Raw genomic sequence first — 16,720 nt, forward strand, 5'->3', positions numbered from 1 at the left:
ACCTGAATTCTCCTTCCCTCCCTGTGTTGTTTCCCATGGAGCAAAAGAGACAGAGAGGAAATTCCACCCCACAGACCTTGTCCCACAATTTACATGAATTAGTGGTTCCAGGGTTGTCCATAATGTACCTTTTAACAATACTAAATTCTTCTGGTCTTCCTTCCACCCTCTTTCTGACTAAAACCACATTTAATTTAATACTAAGTACTGCAAAATCTCAAAGGGTGTTTGTCTGGAGTCCACTAAGAAGATGATTTGGTGAGAAGTCTCTTATTGGCAAGGTAATGTAGAGCTTCAAGAAGTTTTCAGGGAGAATGGACCATTTTCTAGAGGATGGGCTGTGCTGTGTTACAGCTTTTACGGCGGACAAGTAGCTTGTCCTTCCTGCATATGGCCTGGGCAGAACACTCCAAGCTCCACTCCAACAGTCACCTTGAGCATAAGGGAATTAGCTTGCTCCAACAGTGTAGTGTTTCCAATGAGGTGTGGAGAAGGCAGCAAACCTGTGACTGTGCTAATTTGACTACAGAACTCACTTTATTTTGACACGCATTGTTTAAAAATCAATGTGTGAAATCGGAGACATTATCATTAAGTATCAGAGAATGAACAGAGCCATTTAGCTGCTAAAATTACTTGCAAGCATAGACTGTTCTTTACCTAATACACTCCAAGGACTTCTATTTCAGTTCTTACCAATGCTGCATTCCACTTAACCTTAGACACAGGTAAATGAATCTGTATTTTTGAAATTTTTAATCTGGAGACACTTATTTAATTAACAATTTTTTATCTCCATCTAGATTCCCTGATTTCCATTGCTAGAGATAATTGCCTGAACCTATAAGTGGATAACCTCTCCACTTATGCTTGAGACTCATTCATAGAAAATTTGCTGATCCATTTGATTTTCTCACCAGAAATATCAGACAATTTTCACAAGAATACAGTTGAAGTTTAAGACTCTATTTGATGTGTTCTACTCGAACATTTTTACCTACACTACAGTACTTTGACCTGAGCCAATCACAAGTTGCACTACAATTTCCCTCAGATTTTATAGCATTCCCCTTTCTTCCTCTTCAGGAACTTAGGCAACATATTGCCATAGAAAATTACTCCATTTAGGCTCCTTGTGATGTATGCATGCACATGAATTTAGTTCTCAAGCAGTTTAAAGTTTTAATTAAGACTTCCTCACAGATATTGATAGATAGAACAACTAAACCAAGGTATGATTCTTTGGAAAATTAGCTGAAACAACAGAACAGCATAAGGTAAGATGACCTGAAATGGAAATACTGTTTTTAAGAGTTGGGTTCATTTTCTAAGCACATCCCCTAGCAACTGAAATAGCACTTCCTGATGTAGAAGCAATGCTGTGATGTTTGCCTTTTTTTTATAGGAGCTTTTTCACCCAGAATGAATCAATAAGACAAGGAAGAGCCAAAAAAAGAATGAAGATGTGTGGGCATTGGGCCACCAGGGCAGTTTGTGAAGCTCAAGGATAATGATGAAGTCAAAGTGGTTTCCCTTACCTCAGTCTTTCTTGTCCTGTCACCTCTTGTCAGTGTAGCCTCATTACTATTCCATGGCAGAACACAATATTCAATAGGAACAAAAGGGCAGTGGCAGGGAATGCTACCAACACTACAATCTGTTTCTGTGTTTTTCACTCCTTGACATAAAGCATGTTGTGCTGGAGCATACAGCAGTACTTAGCTAATGGAGAAATATCAAATGAACCTGGCTGCCATGGGATTAAGCCAATTGAGTTTAAATAAAACAGCACATGCAAGATGAAGTGGGTGTTTTCCAACTGCATATGAAGTCACAGAAAAATCTACCTACTGCAGCTCTTCTGAGAAATTCTCCACTGAAAACCTCTCACTGGAATGATAAATTCACTGAATGCTGTTACCACCCATTGTTTCCATCAGCAGAACACTTTTTCAGATGTTTTCAGAGTTGAAGATTTCACATCGGTTTTTTTTTTTTTTGTTTGTTTGGCTTTTTTTTGTCAAAGTGGGGTTTTCTGTGTTGAAGGGGATGAACTTCTCTGTGCTATGTCATGTACTAACTCTGACAAGAGATGTAAATAAATAATAAACTGTCACAGGTCCGAAATTGCAGCAAGCACAACTTCTGATTGCCTGAGACCAGTTCTCCCCACAGGCACTTGGGCGAAGGCTGCATGTACTTGCATCTTCCACTGAGGAGCACCTGCTGGCAGAACGCCAAGTCTCCCATAGCTGCAGCTTCTTCTGGGGACTCTGTGTAAGAACTGTGAGTGACCCAGCTGGCACCTGCAGAGTCAAGTGGAAACAACCATTCTGCCATCCATGGCTGAAGCCAAATGGGCAGGAGAAATGAGACCTGACAGTTTGGGCGCTTTTTCTAGGCAACTGTCAAATCCACACCAGGATTTCAACTCATCAAGAAACAACTAATTTGGGATATGGAAATATCCTCCAACCATCTTAAGCTGTATCATTTTGCACTGAACAGTCACCGGTTAAAATGTACAAACTGCCCTGCACCCTCTCCCCTCCCCAAGTGTCCTAGGAGCTACCTGTCCTTGCTGGGCAAGGCTTTAACACTTCCCTGTAAAGCTCTGTGGCAGGCAGGGGAACAGCCTAGCAGGTGGGCAACATGGGCTGAAATGCCATCCAGCAATGGAAGATGCTGAATCTCCTACCTTCTAGAAGACAATGTTATCAATGTGCTGCATTTTGAGAGGGCTTTGGTTCTATGGACATATGCTAGACATTATCTGAGATAGTCTAACAGGCTGAGCTCCTTTCAAAATATAGAGAAGAGCTGATCAGTTGTCGATCCTAAGAAAAAGCTCTCAAAAGTAATAGGTTCTGTGCTGTGCGATGCAACTGGGGCAATTCAAGCCATGCATAGAAGTATAACTCAAGGGACTAAGGATATTTTTTGTAAGTGAGCCCTCTCAGGGGCACCATGTAGTGCTCCAATCCATGAATATCAAGATGAACTGAGGCAACATAACATTGCTCAAACAATACAAGCTAACTACTTAAATTCTTGTCTTCAAACTGAGACTTGGAAAGTTCAGTGCTGAACATCTGTTGAACCACCCACTGCCTCTTCCACTTAGCCTTGCTAAAGATGAGGTGGTGTCCACAGGGGACATGGGATATGTATCCATTTGAGTTACTGTACAGAATTCCCCTTGGTGTCTCTTAAAGAATGCAGAGGGGTTTTATTGGCATCTGAGGAGTCAAACACACACCTCAGAGCAATTTAAGAGCAAAGGCTTTAGAACTCCAGGGGAATCATTACAGTATTTGCATAAAATGGCTCCTACAAGGGCTACACAACACAGCATAGGTTATCCTCATCAGAATTTTAGAATAAGGCCATTAGATTCAAAACAGCATATCTGCCCAGGCAAGGCCTGCAAGCTATGCTAGAGCAGCCAAAACATATATGTAGAAAGAGAAAATGGCAATTCAATCCATGTAGTTCTTTGACACATCCAGAATAAACCAGTATCCCAATGCACAGGGACATCTTTTTTGCCACCTCACAAAAACTAACCTGGCAGCATAACTGCTCAGTGCTGGCAGAGCTAAAGGAGTTTGAGTGTATCAACAAGGAACATACCTATAGCTCTGCACCCCAGTCAGCTGCTGCACATAGCGTGTACACTGAAAATAAAATTTCTGAGAGAAAACGGACATAACCACCTTCACAACACACCTCACCTTGGTGGAGTTGGCATGCTAGAATCAATTGCTTGAAACAGATTTCTAGGATACTTACTGTGTAAAAATTACAGTTTCTACTCTGGGGAATTTAAGTAGCCTGTGGGAATCAACAGAATATATTAAGTGCCTCTGGGCTGTAAAGCTGCCTGCAGCACATGTTCAGCAGAGCCAGGAATGGCCTGTGACTTAGAGGAAAGGCTGTAGCTGGGAAACTGTAGATGAGGATAAATGAGCTCAGTAATGAAGCTGTGTTCTGGAAGGCAGCAACCAAGTCAGGAAGGTAGCAGCCAAGTCAAAGGAATTTTAAATTATTTTAAGCAATGTTGCCTGAAATGCCCCCACTCTCCTATGCAATCCTTTTTTGTTCTGCAACTCCTACAGGTCTTTTCCAGGACTGTGGGTGTTGTAAAGTAGAGGTAGCATCTGCACCATCTAGCTGAGACTAGCCAGGAATGAGGAAAAAAAGAAAAGCATTGAAATGAGGAACTAATACCCATGGTCTTGCTCCCCTTATGAAGCTAGTTGGAAGCATGTTAGTCACCTCAGTGGACATGTGGAAGAAGGACAGAGTTGCTTTTCTGCAGCAGTCTGCATGCACAGATGATGGGGTAGGTAGCTCTGGGTCAAATGAGACAGCTGGCTCATAGCACCTCAACACTCACAGCACTGTTTCAGCTCTACAGAGAGACACCAGTGGAGAGACACAGTGGCTGCAGTCGTGACATCTCAATAAGATAACCACATTCAGAGCTGAATTCTGAATGGCATCACTGATTAGTCATGTACCAACACTGGAGCATGGCAGTGCCCTTTTGAACACGAAGGTCTTTGTAAGGAGCACTCATAAGTACAGCCAATAGCTACAGGGTGATAGGGTAGGTAGCAAGTGGCCTCAGATGACCATTTGGGGAAAACTGAGTACAGTTGAGTCTGGGCTTGTTAATGGCATTTAAAATTAATACGCTCCCACCAAATGAATGAACTGCAATCCATTCCTATGATCATGATGGCATGAAGAGGATTGCCTTCTCCTAGCAGATGCTGTTTCAAGACCACTGGCTGAGAACAGCTGTTGCTTAACAAGGTCATCCTTTCAAGTGTTGTGGACATGCTGAGCATGACCAGGCCAACTCATATGCATAGAGGGACAGACATTAAAAGTGTCTATTTTGCCTGCATAGCTAACCAGAAAAATCTTGTGTTTCAGTCTCAAGCCTTGTTTTCTAACATTAGTGAAAAGCAGGTTGCTGCAGATGGAGCTACAATGAGGAGGGAGAATACAGGAACTTGGAGAAATGGAGAAGGATCTTCTGTATGACAGTGTTGGCAGGACTACTAAGCAAAAGGTTCCAGTCTCAAAAGCCTTTCAACATATTCAAATAGTTTATTATACTCCTCACACTATTAATTTATCATCAGGCAGTGGTCAAAAGGACGGGGGTATTTTTTGCAATCTTCATTCATGGGAAGGAAGCACTGTTCTCAGGAATTTGCGCACACACACAGACTCAAAGGCTCCATGAAGGTGTGACTAGGAATGAACTCCCCAGACAGTGTGAACTAACTTAGCCCTAAGGTATTATGCTCATTTATAACAGATAAGGAAGCAGGGGTTTCAGTTTGGTAAGACAGATGCAAAAAGCAGATAAAATAAAATAGGTGGATAAACCCACCACATTTATACCAGCCCCAGAAAGCTCAAGATATTTTCCTTTTGTTAAATTTCCTCTTAAAATATCTTCACTTTTATGGATCACATTATAAGGAAAACCTAAAACAGCTGCAGAGATATAAACTGCGACAAAATCAGACCTTTTTCCAAAAATTGAAATGATGTGCTAAAATCTTGCCATTTAGGGGGGTTGATTTCAGTTTCAAATTACCTGCCAACTCATATTCTATTTCTCCTGCACAAATAGGTAAATGGGGAAAGAAGATGGACTGAGAGCTGAAAAGTGCATGTAAAAAGTTATCCCAGTAGTAATTTTTGTTGGGCTATTCAGGATAGCAAGGCTAGAGAGGCTATTGGGGGGAAAGGGGGAAATATTTTTATAGAAGCCTTCATTCTAAGGAATTCCCAATGACTTCATAAATTTCAACTTATACCAAATCTACACCTAGAATTGTTATTTTACTGCTGCAGAGACACCACATCAGGAATACAGCAATTTATTAACTGCATGCAGTCAAAACTGTGCATGCATACAGGCAGAAGCAAGATAAAAAATCACATCCATCTGAAACCATGAGTATAAATTTATGGGTGCAGGGCATCTTTATAAATAAGCTTCTTTTAAACATATGTGGCAGCTAAAAACCAGAAAACAAACACAGCCTGTTCTCTGTGGAGCTAACAACATTTAAAGGCTGCTGCAATGAAGTAAGTCTTTCCATCAGCTTCACTGAGGACTGGCTCAGGCACTAGAAAATAAAGCTTCCTAATGTTCTTTCATGTCCTGTGGCTGTTTAAGTGTTTGTTTCTTCATTTTCTTCTGTCTTTTATGTCTGTTTGGAGCATTGTCTCCCCTGCCATTAACAGAATTGCACATAGGTTTTCACTCAACAAAACACCTACCTCCTCTGCAACAGAGGCAACTGAAAAGCAATTGTTGACTAAGGAAGACATCAGCATTATTTGTCTACTTAGGAATTGCTAAAGATTGGTTTATAAAAGCTTTTGCTGCTTTTGACTGTGACTCAAATGCCACCTGAACCTCCTTTCTCTGGTGTTTAATAAAGCTCTGTGATAGCTTTCAGGCTAAGGAGAGCTTCCTAGATTTGAATAACTTTATGATAAGAAGTCACATGTGCCTGGGGATGGACCTGAAAAGCTTTATTCTCGAATTATTCACTGATGATTAAAAAACTGCTCTCATTTGATCCTTGATTCAGCAAACCTGCCTTATTTCAGAGAATTTACTGAAAGTCAAGCTTCTCTGAAGAAAACAGGATTCTGATGTAGGTTTGTTATGTGCTGTCAGTTTTCCTGTGGCTGAAAAAGGATAGGTGAATATTCAGAGAGAAAATAATATGCACTGACTACCATCTCCTGTCACTTCAGCACAGCTCCACGCTCTCCACAAGTAAAATAAAATCCCTCTGTTCTACCAAAACTCCAGCCACATAGACAAAGGACAGCTGGGACAGCCCCATCATCAGGGAAGTATACACCAGACATAGCTGTACAGCCAACCACAGAGATATCTTCTGCTGCACTGCAGTTACAAGAGATGCATATTTCCTGCTATCACACTGACATGCAATGACAATGCCCCCCTCTGCTATTATCAATAGGACAGATCTCTGCCATACAAAGGAAAAGGTAAAGAAGCCCTAGCACCCATCCTAGACCCAGTGATCCGCCTGCAAGCAAATTTGATTGCACCAGGACATCCCCTGCCTCTCAGGGAGATTCAGGTGTGTGGCTTTACCAAGCACTTCCATCCAGCATGCAGATTTAATAATTTCCCTATAGTGTCAACATCAATCATGGGTATGCCAGATGTCTGCTGCAGTCTTTGGTAACCACCAGGATCCACTGTGCAGACTCCATCTGGTAATCTTCAGGGTATTTCCTGTTGGAGACCATCCTTTTAGGCTGATCTGAGAGAGCCCTGGTGACTTCAGGAGACTGGAAGCTATTTACCTCCCAGGCTGAGCATTGTAGTGCTGCAGCTCTAGGACTCTAGCTGCAAAATATTTGATTGGGACAGGATTCATAATCCCTGCCTTCTAGGATCCAGCCTCATCTAGGATGCTAAAGAATTTTCCAAGGCTGATCTCAGCCACCTCAAATGCTTAGAAGACTTTCTCTCATTTGTCAACAAAGAATAGACCCAGCTCACTTTGTTAATCTCTAGATGTATTTTCTAAGGCCACTTCAGCCCAAGGACAAGATCACCAGTTCTCAAAAATAATCTTCTCTTTCTAGAAACTTCTGGAAATTCTACAACTTCAAAATGAGCATCTAAAACAACAAGGACAAAAATTCCAATTTAGACCTCTCTCTTCTTCTCCTGAAATGTCTTATCTCCCTGTTTATGTAAATAATTAAGGTACGACAGTTCCCACAGGAGAGGCTGAGGTATTCCCTACTTCAGAACATCTTGTGGCTGATATTCAGGAGAACTTTTCCTGAAATGTAGGACAAAAGGTAAATAAATCCTTAGTCCAACTTGCACTACTGCACCTCAGCAATCTTCTCTCTTACAGTTACGTGTGAATGAGTATGTCTCATCAGCTAGAAGTTCTGTTTGAACACACAAAACATCCTAGCACTATTTTTGTTAAAATCATCAGATCCTTCTAAAAGGCTCTGCTTTTGAATTCCTGGTTTACTCCAAAAATCCTAGTGCAACTCTAATAAAGCGTCCAAATTTTAGCTATTTGTCCAGATGGCATCTTTGAGCCCTGCCCTTTAGATCCAATCATTTGGATCAAGAAATGCTGAGCAATAAGGAAACATTTACTATTTAAAGCAGTAAAGAGGTGAAAAGGATCAGTAGGTACAAAAGGAAGCTGGATAATGAGATACCAATCTGTTTTCCCAAAGAGTTTTTAATTCCTGAAATCCAAATGACCTTAAAAGGCCTTCTGAAGAATGATCAAATGTGGGCACTAACTTCACCGTTGGGGCTGATCTTTTTTAATAGGTTTATCTGGGTATAAGAGAAAGACGAGATAATTTGGGAAGCAAATAGGGATTTTTGACAGTGCTTCACCACCCCTCAGTGATGTAGTGAGATTCTGCTTTCATAAACTCAGAGGGAATTCATACCAGACCATTCAGGTGTTTCTCAGGGTATACAGAGGGTTTTGATCTTTTCCAGTACTTAAGATAAATTACTCATACAAATCAAAAAGAGGTCATTCCTCTTTCAAAGTGATGAAGGAAAGATGTCATGCAAGAATAAAATCTTTTGCCACTGCCATCCTCAGGTAAAGCTCCAACATCAAGCAATTTCTAAGGCACATCAAACCACTGCCTCTCAATTAATTTCCTAATTATAATAAGCATCAACTTCATATGTTATCAAAAGGCCCCATAAGACCCACTGACTTCATTGCTGTCCCACCACTAGTAAAGCTTTTGGGGACTAACAGGGGCTGCCTTCCCTGATGCTCAGAAGCCACACTTCTTTGATAATGATGTGCTATATGTCCTATAGCAAGGTACTGGAGGGTTTCCTTAAATAGGGATAGTTGCTTGGCAGTAATCACATTAATGAAAGGAGAAGGAGTGGTTTCCTTGAGTCATTTCACTTATCTTCCAGTTATGGTGCTGATTCAGAGGTGTTTTTCTCCCTTCCCATGGCAGTTTGTCCTTTTCTGAGATGCGTTGTAGCAACTGTTGTCACTCTGGTAAGAACACAGCTCCACAGCTTATTTAGAAAACTGCAGAAGCATAGAAAATTACTGGTGAGAAGTCGAATGAGTTGTCTTCTGTTTGTGAATAGGCTAAGAAGAAAAAGCTTTTTCAGAGTTTTTAGGATTCAGTGACACGTGTGATACTTACACTCGCACTGAAGAATATCACTAGACTGGAGAAGAATCTCAAAGCAGTAAACCTTCATCCTCCTTCTGATCCTCTAGTTGCTGCTATCTCCTGTGCAGAAGTTGTCCTCAGGCACTGTACACTCAGCATATGCCCATCCATCCAAAGGGCTCAGATTCTTATATTCCCAAACTCGAACCCTGTCAGTCAACCTTCCACCTTTACGTGTGTTTGGAAGTACAATCTGTGCCAAGTATGCTTTTGCCTCACCCAGGAACTGCCTTCCACAAGTCCAAATTCTGTTGTAGGCTTGCAGGGAAATCACGAGCCATGCTCTTGCACTGAAAAGAGCCTTCTGACAGCAATTTCACAATTCCCTGTGTCTACATGCTCCTACCCTAACTCATACCCAAAGAACAGATTTGGTGATAAAGTGTATAACTGAAAGTCCTTCTTGGCATGTCACATCTTGTGGCCCGCTGCTGCAGTGACCAGTGCTTCTGCAAAGCAGTGGCAAGGATGGGACCTAAGACCTTCAGGTCCTTGCAAGGGAACTTACAGTACAGGAATTTCTCTGAGTTTGGCTTTTCCCTGCCTTTATGTCTTCTTTAGAGCAATTTGCAACTTCTTTCATTTTTCTATCTCAAATCTCCATGTTCTAAAAGAATCAGGAAATTCAACAGTTCACATTATGGGAAGAACTAATTATTTTAGCCTTTTCTTTTTGTTTTAAAATGTTTTTCTAATGTTCAAAAGTCAGTATTTTTCACCATCTGGCAGAGTTTAAATAGTCTTTTTCATCAGCCAGGACAACTCATAAAGAACATAAATATTTTGCAATTACTTGAAGGGCCCTTTGAATGTATTGATGTAGGTACACATTGGGGAGGATTGCAGGGGGGTTGTTAGGAACAAGGTAACTTAAAACAGATGATCAAACAGAAGGGCTTTTTCCTAACTTGACGTAGTCCTAACTGAATTCCCCACACATGCATAACTTAATCAGAATGAAACCCCACTGGAGTACTAAAGCACAGAATAGTACATAAACTCAGAACAGGATGGGAAGTTTGAGATAAGATAATGATGGCTTCACTGATTTTTCTTTGCATAAATTGTAAGCATAAGTCCTCCAAAGGATTGCCCATCCTCTTGGACAGTTTCTTCAGAGAATATGATACTACTTGATTTTGGGGACTGTCAGCATAAGCAGTGTGAAAGGACTAAGCTTCTTGCAGGCAAGTTGCTAATCCCAGTTGATGGACCTCTTCATTTTAACCCACAAACAATTTGCTGAAGAGGTTTATAAATACAGGTATCATGACATCATGTTGCAGGAGTCAAGTGGCTGAGGCAACCTTGACTAGATTTTGACCACTTGACTCAAGGGCCTCTCACGTTTTCACACTGACATAGATGGTGAGGGTAAATGGAGGCTGCAAAGGGGTATAAAGTGGTGTGTATAGAGTGACTTTAAATTGGAGCTGGGCAAATGCACAGGGAGTGCAACAGATTTCTTTCTTATGATTATCCATCAGGAAATTATGCCCTGCTTTACATCAGAACTTCCTTCAAAACTAATTAAAATGCTGTGCAGACACTTACGCTTTCTGGTAGTTCTTCACATCTTGAATAACCCAAAGTTGCTGGTGAAGAAGAATCCACAAGAAGAGACTCCTGATCATGCAGCATGTTCACTTACTGAGAAAGCTGCCATAAAATGGCATTAGAGACGATAAAGTCCGAACTGCTGCAGCTAAAACTGCAACATTCTTTGTCTCTAGAGAAACTGCTTTGTGAGTAGACCAAGCCATGCCTCTTTGTTCCAATAGCTGCTTCTTAAAAGTTCATAGGGAATTGGCAAAGCAGGGAGAGAACCAAGTCTTGAGCAAGTTAAATATGCTGGACAGTGTGCAGTAGGGAGTAAGGAAACTTCAGAGCTAAGTGACAATGAGAGAGTAACAAAGAAAGCCCCTTGCAGCTTGCAAGTGATGTGGGCAGGACATTTAGAAGACTCGGAAGAGATGTGTGGATTCAGAGAGAGGTTCAATGCCACAGCAGCACACAATGAGGCTGCAATTGCACTGCAGAGTTTTTTCAGAGATGATAGTAGATCAAAGGCATGCCCAGTGGTTAAGTACAGCTTAGCTGCCTGTGCTGGACTTCTGTAGTCCAGGGATTTTTCAAGGTGCATGGTCAAATGGCAGAGTGGCAGTCATAGGTCCAGACATGCCCCTAACCATCAGCAGTCAGCCTGCATGTAGCTCTTAAAGACTATTACCAGTTATCATGGGGAGATCCAAGACATCATCATATTAAATACAAATTTGACAGAAAATAATGTTTTCCAAACAGATGTAGATGGAAGATTTCTGAATGGATGTTCTCTTTATTGATAAAACACAGGCAAAGGAAAAGAAAACAAAAAAATCTGAAAATAAAGTGTGGTTTCAGCAGTCCTTCTGAGGATGAGGAACCTGTCCTACAACTCCTGGCAATTGGATATGTGACTGTTTTCTCACAACATGATTCTGAGGAAGCTGATCCAGGAAGAAGGACCAATCTTACACCTCCTTTCCTTTCTCTCTGCAGAGTTGTGACCCCAGCCAGCAGCACACAGGGCTACATTTACCCTCAGTCTATAAGACCAGATGGCATTATCCTCCCAGCCCACGGCCCTGCCACAGGGACAACCTCTGTATGGATACTAATTAGCAAGCCCAGAGCCAGCTGAGGAAATTAGGGTGCCTGAGCACAGCTCCCTAGCACAGGGCCTACAACCCTCAAGGCCTGCCAGACAGGTCTGTATAAACACACATTAACTCAGCATCACTCAGCTATAAAGCTCTGTCTCTAGTTTTGCATGCTGAAACAGAGCAATACAAGCCAAAAACCAAGTAACTAACACTGGCAGATGAGAGAGCTGTCATTAAAAGATTTCAGAGCCCTTTTTGAAGGAAGCAAATAACCCAGTGTGCAAGGAGGGGGGTACTTTGGTACTGCAGAGGGATGTGACCTGTCTGGCATTGCCCAGGAGGCTCAGAACAACCATCTCCTTAACTGTGCACAATGGCTTATGCCTGTAAGCAGAAAAGCCTAAAGGGCTGTTTGGGAGCAGAGCTGGGCATTCCCTCTTTCATGCTAAAAAGCATCCTCCACCCCAAGCCCTCTCTGGGTGAAAGTACATTGTGGTACCTATAGCGTCACCTTTCAGATGGGCTACAGCAACAGAGAGATCGAAAATTTACACACAATTTCTTTGACACCTTTATTTTTGTGGCTGGAATGAAACCCCAGTTCTAGTGCTTCATTCTGTTGAGCAAAATCTCTACATATTTTCTTTTAATTCTTTGAATAATTTTTCCCATTTCCTGTCTTTAACTGTCACGTTACACGAGTATGCTATAATAGGTGCTAAATAGTTTTGTTGTTGTTGTTATTATTACTCCTTTGCAGATGATAAGTCTGAAGAAAAGAGCAATACAAATACTAAAGAGACGCATCTCAGAACTGATTTTGGGTGCAAATATAATTTCTGTTTTCTGGCCTATATGGTGACTCTTATCTACACAGGCTTGTGAGCCAGTCATCATGTAGTCAGCATGTTCTGTGCACTGTGAGGATGCATCTTGTAGCTCTGTGTGGAAGGGACTGGAGCTCCCCAGGGGGGTGATTTTTGGTTTGTTTAGTTTTAATGGGAACTACAGGAAAAAGAGGAAAAATTGTTTATGCAGGGAAGTAAAGAAAGCATTCAGATGTTAAGAATAGAAATTTTCAGTTCTGCTTTCAGTTCTGTCTCAATAGATTTCAAGCAGACTTCCTCCAAAAGGTCAGAAAGTATCCCAAGATAAGCTATGCTACTTCTCACCCAGCTCCAAATTGCCAAAATGGCTGCACTTACCAGAATGGAAGGGGCTACCTATTGAAAGGCAGCCACACATATTCCTCATGTTGCTGACTGAGGCATACTGAATGGCTGGGATTTTGCTTACTGTCATACCACCAGCTATTTTTATAAGAATTTCAGCTCGCTTTTTCTATATCCCCGTGCAAGAGACCACCCAGGACATTCTGCTCCTGGGCCTGCTGTGCAGCTCCTGTGGGTTTGCATTTGTAATGCATTAGAGAGGGTTGATAAACACAGGCATATGTGAATAGCAACAGTGACAAAAAGTCCTGCTTGCCTATGAAGGGCTTATTTAAACTGATGTAAATCTTGAGAAAATTCTGCTCCTGGGAGCAGAAGTGTCAGAACCAGCATTCAGGCTTTTGCTTTACAATCTAGACAGGTTACAGGGTGAGGAATGAGTGCTCCAAATCCACCAAGAAAACTCTTGCAGGAAAACTTAACCCTAAACTCCACTCCTATAAAGATGCCCACTGAAAGCATATTGAAAACAAAATTTAAAATACACTACTAGTTTTTCTGTAAGATATCTTACTTGATTTGTATTAGGAAGGCTAGACAAGGAAGGGGCAGTGAGGATACACTGATGTGTAGCAGTAGAATCAAGGAAGAATGGCTTGGAGCTTATAGCTTAGAGACAAGACAGACATTTTACCTTTCAAAGTAAAGCAGTGACTTTATTTCACTGCTGCAGGTAAGGGATTTTGTTTATCTTTTCCTAATAATCCCACAGTTTTTCCTGAGTTTCCTTCATAATTTTTTAAGTTCATATTTTCTGTTTTATTACTTTGATATTTGATTCCAAATTAGTAGTGTGGCTAACATTGATTTGCTCACTGTACTGCTTGGAACTTCATTCTCTGTTTCTACCAATTAAATTCCTTCCTGTTTGTTTTTATTTGCTTACATTTGCAGAAAGGACTCTATAGATAATTAATAAGCGTGGAACCAATAGAGAACTGGTGTTCCTAAGAGCCTAAGCGGGTCCCTTGTAAATCAGTTGCTGGTTCTCAGATTCCCTCGGTGTTTTCTTACAAAATCAGACAGTACTTTTTCCACACATCTCACTTGGGATCCGTGATGGGCTTGTCTGGGGATGAATGAACACTTGAGGCAAAAGAGGTTATTAGCATAGGACCCTTGCCCCATATGATGAAGAAAGGCAAGAGATGTGTAATTAATTACAATGGGGATTCCAGAGGGAGAAATTAAAGTTTCACTGTTACAGCAGTCCTACCCAATCATGACAAATTATATTCTCTCCTTGAGTTTGCCATAAAGCAAATATGGAAAGCACAGAAAGAGTCTTTATGGAAGATTACTTCCATTTTGTGCTTTTCCCATCTTTTTCTGACACTGGGTTAATCTGGAAATCAGATTTACACAAATGTTGAATATTCACACCTTAATTGGAACACATTTTAACCAGCTCATCTGGGAGTTGAGGAAGAAGGCAACTTCTTCCCAAAATAATCACATCTTTGGGAATCAAAAATCAGATACCCCAAAATCAGCAGATACATGGAATAAAATTTGTGTTTCTCTGTGCTTTAGTTGTCTCAGAATAGAAATAACAGCTCTGTTATAACAATTTCTCAAAACTCACAGTGGTTTTGAGAACATGGAAGTGAATAAGCACCGAAGATGTCCATAAGAAAATCAATTCTTTTTTTAATAGGTTTGGATGGTGCAGATTAAATAAAGAAAAAGAACACCCACTCTCTGAATATTGCAAATTTTTGTTTCCAGAACACTGATAAACCACTTTTATGTATTTGCAGATCATACACTGTTATTTATGTTTGTTATAAAAATGATGCACATTTGCATGCTAACCAGATCTGTCCTTTCAATTCCTGCTCAATGCCTGTTCAGTAAACCAAATTACAAGCACTCCTTTTTTCCCACACAGTTTAGACCAAATATGTGATAAACCTTCCACATCTCTACCTCCTGATCCCATCCCTTTCAACAGCAAAAGCCTTCCAAAAATATTAAGGGCAGAGAGAGAATATTTGGCTATGGGCTCTGACCTGGCAGGGTGTGCTGGCCCCAGGTCCCTTTCTGTAAACATTACTACAGATCTGAAGCAGTAAGAAATTAATAAATAAACCCTGTTTGTGCCCACCTCAGCCAGAGCAGAAGAAAAGTGATTACAGTTCTTGTGCATCAAGTGGTACGCGTTTCCTTTGTATTCCTTGCCCAGCTCTTCCATAATCTTATCCACGTCCTCTTCTGTGAAGTCTGTAGTGCCCAAGGCAATGGATTCTCTAGTTAAAAACAAAACATACAACAGGAAAAACAGAACGATACAGCAAAAAGTGTGATACATACCAAGGAAGAAGGAAATTATCAGATATTGGCAAGAAGGACAGGCTTAAAACGTTATGGACATGCATATCTGAGGCTATCAGGGCCTCTCACTAACAGAATGGCACAGTAATATCCACAGCTTTTCCACAAAGCAAGTTGCCACACAGGCAACAGCCCTGGGATGATTTTGCTCACCACCAGGGAAGTCTCAGCTCTGGGCATCTGCTCCTACTCTGCCCATCATCCCAGAAGAGAAATTTCTATTACAAGAGAGGAGATTTTTTTTCCACAATTGAGAGGGTCCCTGGGCCTGGAAGGAGCAGACTGAAATCTTTATGCAGAAATCTATTGCTTCTCCCAGTATTCACTCAGTAGCACTTGCTCTAAAATGGCCCTCAACATAAACTGGCAGTCTGGCAATGTCAAGCCCCTCTGCCATGGACATTTCCTTGACCCACAGTCTGAGCATCTTGAACAACACAAGAATGCAGCATCCTCTCAGGCTTCTCTAACAGCCAGTCCATCCCTTGTAACAGAGCAGCAAAAAACATGCACGATGACTTCAGGTACTCTGTGCAGTATCCACAGATAGGGGGTACTCATTAAAGGAGAAGTCTTATTTTTTTTCCCCTGTGCGTTTGCTCTGTGTAACAGGCAAAACTGGGAACACAGAAGATTAATAAAATGGGAAAAAAGAACTGCACTCATTCGTAAGCATGCTTTTAATCCCTGAAAAACACAGTTCATCACTGTTCTCTGTTTGCTGTACACACTCTTTTATCCACCTCCAAAATTCCTGCAGGGCTGCCTTTGAATCAGGGTCATGTAAAGGATGGCAGTGAGAGCACTTATGAGGAGAGTGAAAGGAGGACCCAGAGGACAGGACTTCCCTGCTCCCCCTACACCAATGGCTACCAGGGGCAGAAGGGAAGATGCAGAAAAGGGCCCTTACTTGAATTTAAAGGTCTCGCCAAGTTCTACCGCACTGCCAGGTGTGATCTCGAAAATCCCACTGAAAGGGTAGGGATGCCCTCCATAGGCAAACTCTGACAAGAAAAGAAACAGACTGTGAGTAATTGAATGAACGCCATGTCAGGAAAAAGTCTATGGCAGCTGTCTGCATGGCTCAACATCAGCACCAGGGGCTGGGCTATTGCCAAAATCTGTTTCAGCCAGACTCTGAAAGCTGTTTTCGCTGCCTAGTTACCTTTTGGACTGAGGATGCCCTCACAGCCTCCCTCCATGCTAGCACTACTGTTTTCCCACAGC

The 16,720-nt window shown here is 41.5% G+C and overlaps 1 protein-coding gene across 4 annotated transcripts in view; it reads right to left on the minus strand.

Moving 5' to 3' along the window:
* LOC137475689 (deubiquitinase DESI2-like) overlaps nt 1-16,720 on the minus strand; it is a 72,952-nt gene that overhangs the window by 1,887 nt on the left and 54,345 nt on the right. For 3 of the 4 annotated variants that reach the window (XM_068193265.1, XM_068193266.1, XM_068193268.1), the window contains exons 3-4: nt 16,404-16,497; nt 14,786-15,408 (exon numbers count right to left, since the gene is read on the minus strand). In XM_068193265.1, coding sequence (XP_068049366.1) covers nt 14,988-15,408; nt 16,404-16,497 — 515 coding nt within the window. In that variant the 3' untranslated portion in view covers nt 14,786-14,987. Of the gene's footprint in view, nt 1-14,785; nt 15,409-16,403; nt 16,498-16,720 lie in introns of those variants that run through there. The other variant, XM_068193269.1, reaches the window with a different exon arrangement.

Source organism: Anomalospiza imberbis, chromosome 6 (assembly GCF_031753505.1).
Source record: "Anomalospiza imberbis isolate Cuckoo-Finch-1a 21T00152 chromosome 6, ASM3175350v1, whole genome shotgun sequence".
Classification (NCBI taxonomy): Eukaryota; Metazoa; Chordata; class Aves; order Passeriformes; family Viduidae; genus Anomalospiza; species Anomalospiza imberbis.